The following is a 5,728-nucleotide window of genomic DNA, read 5'->3' as shown; positions in this document are numbered from 1 at the left end:
TCTACTCTGTTCCTTAGACTACTGTACTGGCCATATATTTGCTGGCCCATGCACATGAATGAAAGGCCACCATCAGCTAGTAGTTTTAAGGGACTCATATAAAATAGAGAATTGGAGATTTTCAGAGGACAGAATTTTTCTTGCTTATGTAACAGTTAGTGCCACATGATTAAAGTGGAATGATTTAACATATAGTTTTATAAGTTACATAGCCTTTTATTATGATCATCAGTTTACCTGATGGTTACCTACTTTAGTGTATTAACCATCAACTCTGCTTGATAATTTTCCCAAGTTTTCTGCAATACACATAGAAATTTTCTAGAAAGTGGATTGAATATATCAAAAACTTCATATTTACAAGTGAACCACTCTGGATACTTTATCTTATAATTGAAACAATTTGAAAAAAAAATGACATCTATATAACCATTAGGGAAGAACCAGTAGAGGCAACTAATGTATTGTTTCTCCACTGATGACTCTGAATCCTCTTCTGAATAAGTATTTGCTTTCAAATTTTAACTCTGTGTGCTTTTTGAGACAATACAACCTGAAAAGCTAGAGACACCAGACCTAAATATGGAACCACTCATTGTGATTATTCATTTATTTACATTCAAAATTGTAGGCTGTTTAAAAATCTATAAAATAAATTTATCCACAGAGCTTTTTTTTAAGAAAAGAAGTACATAGTGATGTATTCTAATTTCTCAAAGGAATAGAAGCAAAACATTAATAGTCTGTGGGAAAGGAAACATGCTGTGAGGTAGGTGACATGTGTCAGTTACAAGGCTAAGGAATATGTACCTTACAATATACAGTTGTCCATATGTTTTTAGAGCTCCCACATGAGATTTACTCAGCAAAGTCTGTCATAACCAATTCTTTTGTATAATCTTTGTATTGATACCCATATATCTTTGTTCCTCAATGTATAGATGACAGGATTCAGGGCAGGTGTGATAGCAAAGTCAGCAATAAACAGGTATTTGTCAACTCCTGAAGTGGGGAAAGGCCACACATAGAGAAATATACATGGAGTAAAAAAAAGAACAACTACAGTGATGTGTGATGACAGAGTGACAAGTGCCTTGGACAAATCCCCTGAAGACCTTTTCCAAACAGTGATCAAAATGAACATATAGGAGAGAAGAAGCAGGAAGAAGGTCCCCATGCTCATGAAGCCACTGTTGGCAGCAATGATAAATTCAAACTTGCCTCCATCAGTGCATGCGAGTTGTATGATCCGAGGAAAGTCGCAGTAAAAGCTGTCTACTTCGTTAGGACCACAGAAAGGCAGGTTTATAACAAAAGAGAACTGGGACAAGGCATGGACCACACCAGTGACCCAGCCAGCAATTACAAATGAAATGCATAATTTAGGACTCATGATTCTCAAGTAGTGTAGTGGCTTGCAGATGGCTGTGTACCTGTCAAATGCCATGGCTATGAGCAACACCATCTCCACTCCTCCCATAATGTGGATAAAACACATCTGAGTCATACAACTGTGGAAAGAAATTACTCTGTGTTCTTTCAGAAGATCTGAGATCATCTTGGGAACTGTGGTACAAGAAACCCATACATCATTCAAAGACAGGTTGGCCAACAGGAAGTACATAGGTGAATGTAAATGTGAGTCAGCAATTACCAAAATGACAATGAAGAGATTTCCCACAATGATTCCTAAGTAGAGTGCAGAGAATGTCAGCATGAGAAAAACTTTAGTTTTCCAAGAACTAGAGAGTCCTAGAAGCACAAACTCAGAAACCATCGAGTAATTTAGTTGATCCATTGGCGTGGGCGGTTTCAAATCACTTGTTGTTAGGAAATGAGGAGAAATTGTAGCTTAGCTATTAAGGGAAATTTTCCACTTGTGGGGCTCTTTTATTTTCTGAATTTCAAAATCAAGAGAAAAAACTCTGAGTTGTATAGCAAAAGAAAAAGAAAATGAAAAATAATAAAGTTTTCAGCATAGTACCCCTAAAGAAACACAAGCATAAAATTGGTAGAGGTGGCAAATGGGGTTCCTCCTTTTTATTCTACATTCAGACAATTTCTTTTAGTAGATTTGCTTTTCAGTATTTCTGAATATATTCTATGAACTCTTTTCTAGATGTTTTCAATGTCTAATCACTTCAGGTGACAGAAAATATCCATATAGTGTTTTCTTGCTCTCTTTTGCAAATTATTATTTCATGTATTTGCTTCACTGGTGGCAAAATGAAGGTTTTTAAGCCCATTTCATTTATATTTATTTTTATAAAATTATTAAAATATTTTGGCAGACATACATTAGTTATATTCATTCATGGGTGCATTATGATTTTGAATACATGCAGAAGTATTAGATATACTGTTTCAGTCTTTCTACCCTCCCACTTTCTCACTTTCAAACCACTACTGATTACTATTACATAGTAATACTGAGTTTTTTTTTTAACATTGCCACACATGATCAGAAGTTATATATATTTTCTCTCTGTGGCATTTTCTTTAACAAAGGTTCTTTTACTTTTATCTATTGTCTGCAAATGGCTCAATTCTTTCCTTTGTTTGAGTAATATTGGATTATATGTTGGCTATTTCAACATGTCACCTATTGTAAATAGTACAGTCATAAATATGTAAAAGCATGCATCTCTTTGGTATGATGAATTTGTTTACTTAAGATAAACCCAAGCTAAAATAGTGGATAAATATGGCAATTCTATCTTAACTTTTTGATTAACGTCTATAATTCAATACAGCTGCTACATGATCATTCTCATCATGAGTGCATAAAACAGAACTTTTAGCCTATTCTTGAAGAAGATTGGTTACTTTTTATTTGGTAGTATTTTTACTAGTAGATGACACTGTGATTTCATTATAGTTTTGATTAGTGTTTCCCTTGTGGTTTATGATTTAATATAGAATTTTAAATATTTTTCTTGTTTTTAATGCATATGATGGTTTTGTCTGTATATCTATATGTGTACCACGTATGTACAATTCACATTGAGGTCAGAAGAGGACATTCAATCCTCTGGCCCTGGTGTTATTACAGTCTATAAGCTACTTTGTGGGTGCTGGGAATTGAACATGGGTCTTCTGTAAAAGCAGCAGGTGGTCTTTTCGATTGAGCCATCGCAACATCCCCAATATAAATATTTTCTGTATAGCATTTGAGCATCTATGTTAGAAGTGACATTCATTTTCATTTCCCCATGAATTTTAATTTTGATTGCTTATTTCTTTCAGGGGAGGATTTAGCATTTTGATTTTCTTAAATATAACAGATAAATGTTCATATAATTTTTTTATTTGTCCTTGATTTTATTTATGTTTGTTTTTGTTTTGTGATATAAACACTCCTTCCATTATTTGTGCTTTCACCGTATTTTAGTTTTGAAATCCTATCTAAAGATATGCCTATATCAATGATATAAGTTGTATTATTTTTTCTTGTAGGGTTTTTTTTTTTTTTTTTACAATTCATGTCTTCCTTGTATATATCTTGCTTTTTTATACACTTATCATGGACATTCCCTACTCAGTTGAAATGTTTTTAAAAAACATTTACTTTATTACACTTATATCATGGTTCTGCTTAGATATCAACATTCAGTGGCTGTAAGGGTAAATATGTTATTGATTTTAAAATTATATACCAATACATAACATTAATTTTGTATTTCTTTTGTGTGAAGATGTTTAGCAATCCCATTAACACTTATACGATTAAAATTCTGTGTATGTTCTATATTTTTGATCTGGACTTATATGTTATAAAAAAATAAACCTCGAGAGTTAAAGTGGGATAAAGTGTCAGGGTCGGGACTTATGTTTACAAATTTTAAACACATATTCAATGGTATTTGTTACACTACTATGCCACTCTGATTGTTACTTCGAAATGCACTCTGGTTTCCACAAACATCTTCCAATCAAACAGCCCCAACTTTTATGTCCTATAGCTAATATTAACTAACTCATTTAAGATAAATGTCCCTGGTGTCCCCTAGAACTACTCCTCTCTTGCCAGTCATTCCTCAGCAATCCTCAATGTTTGTTCAGTCAGTCCTACCATCTAATTGCCATAGACACCTTGTTCCTTGAGAGAAACTCTATTCAGGCTATTTTTATTTTTTTTTTATCACAACTGGTTTTCCCTTACTCTTTTCCTGTATTTCTCTACAGGTGTCAAGCCCTGATTTTATTAATTTCTCTATGTATATTTCTAAGACTTTGGCTTTTTGACTTCATGAAATTCTTATAACTGCTGTTTTTCCTTCCTGTTATGACCTTCAATCCAATTTTTAAAGATTGCAGCCTTATCTCACATCAGGAACATTAGGTCTGTTTTTTTTTTTAACATGTTGTGATATTTCTATTTTTTATTAAAATTTGGATATATATTGCTAAGTCAGTATCTTTCCAGAAAGTCATTTCTTTCAAAAGGGAAAAAGACTTTTTAACAGACAAAGTGTTGCTTTGCTCCCAGTTTAATTTTTGAACTTAATACCATTACTATTCTTAAGAGTACAGCAGCTATGATAACTAAAGTCCATGTCCTACATACAGCACAGTGGAAACCTGAACAAAGCCCTGCACTCAGTGTGCATGTTGAGCAACTTCACTGAAGCCAATTTTTATATATATTTATTTTGTGTAGTATTGGTTTCTCCTATTCCAACCCTTAATATTTTTTGTGACTCATCCACACTAGACCTGCCCTCTTTAGTTTTTTTCAGCAATACAATACTCAGTTTGATTAGTATCTAAGTAATTGGTAAAATATTTGAAATTTAAAAAATATATATTTACCTCAAAAAAATAATCTATACAGCTACTATACATGTGTATGACATTTTTTGGGAAGGGGCCCCTGTGGTCTTATGAGAATTCACAGTTTGCTTCTTGAGACACAGATATCTTAAAATTATATGAATAAAGCTGTAATCAATTAAACAAAAATTACAATGAAAACTGGAATGAACACAGTAAAATTAGATAGTTATGAGTACATTTAAATATGTTAAATGATTTATTGCAAATTTGCTGGAACATGAATGAGTAATATAAAAATCATAGTTCTTGCTGGTTGATATAAATGCAGGCAAATGCTGAGATCATGGATAATGTCTTGTAAAAATGTTGTCTGGCTGATTAGAAGATTATAAATTATGACACTTTACAGAATAGACATAGTAAAGGCTATAAGTACGTGAATCTCTGTGTGTTTAAGTGTGAATGCTGCATACGTGCAGATATGCACAGAGGCTAGAAGCAGACACTAGATATGTATTCTGGTATTCGTCAAGAGTAGAATATATTCTAAACCACTGAGTCATCTCTTTAGCTTTGAAAGTTATTTTTATACTTCAGGTTAAGTCTTATTTTTAAGACCAAAAGTTTCAAAAACCTGTTCCAGCTTGTAATATGAAACTTCCTGAAATGATGGTAACCCCATGAATTCTGTAGGATGAAATGCTTCTCAGCCTCAGTGATGGGATCGTGAGTCACAGTGACTCCACCTGTCAAAGGGAATCACTGAAGGCCAAACCTTGTTAACGCTGATCCTGCCATTCTCTTCCATGTATCTATCTTTAAAGGAAATTAGATGGCAAAGGTCAGAATGGGATTTTTACCTTATTTTATATAATTTTATTTCTGAAAGTATTAAGTATTCAGAACTAGATTTAGTATTTAAGAATATTGGCTGGGAGAATGGATATTTATT

General features: G+C 33.0%; 1 protein-coding gene across 1 annotated transcript; it reads right to left on the bottom strand.

The window, feature by feature from the left end:
• Positions 1-862: 862 nt before the first annotated feature.
• Positions 863-1,798, bottom strand: LOC126490414 (olfactory receptor 4F21-like). The gene has a single exon (XM_050125353.1). The coding sequence runs from the start codon at positions 1,796-1,798 to the stop codon at positions 863-865; it is 936 nt and encodes a 311-aa protein (XP_049981310.1).
• Positions 1,799-5,728: the final 3,930 nt, after the last annotated feature.

Source organism: Alexandromys fortis, unplaced genomic scaffold (genome assembly GCF_014885135.2).
Source record: "Alexandromys fortis isolate MF-2015 unplaced genomic scaffold, M_Fortis_MF-2015_v1.1 scaffold_229, whole genome shotgun sequence".
In the NCBI taxonomy this organism is placed as follows: Eukaryota; Metazoa; Chordata; class Mammalia; order Rodentia; family Cricetidae; genus Alexandromys; species Alexandromys fortis.
This window is presented reverse-complemented; position numbering and strand designations above follow the sequence as displayed.

Bases quoted from the DNA above. Each gene is read 5' to 3' on its own strand.
- LOC126490414 (XM_050125353.1), bottom strand. From the start codon at position 1,798: ATGGATCAACTAAATTACTCGATGGTTTCTGAGTTTGTGCTTCTAGGA.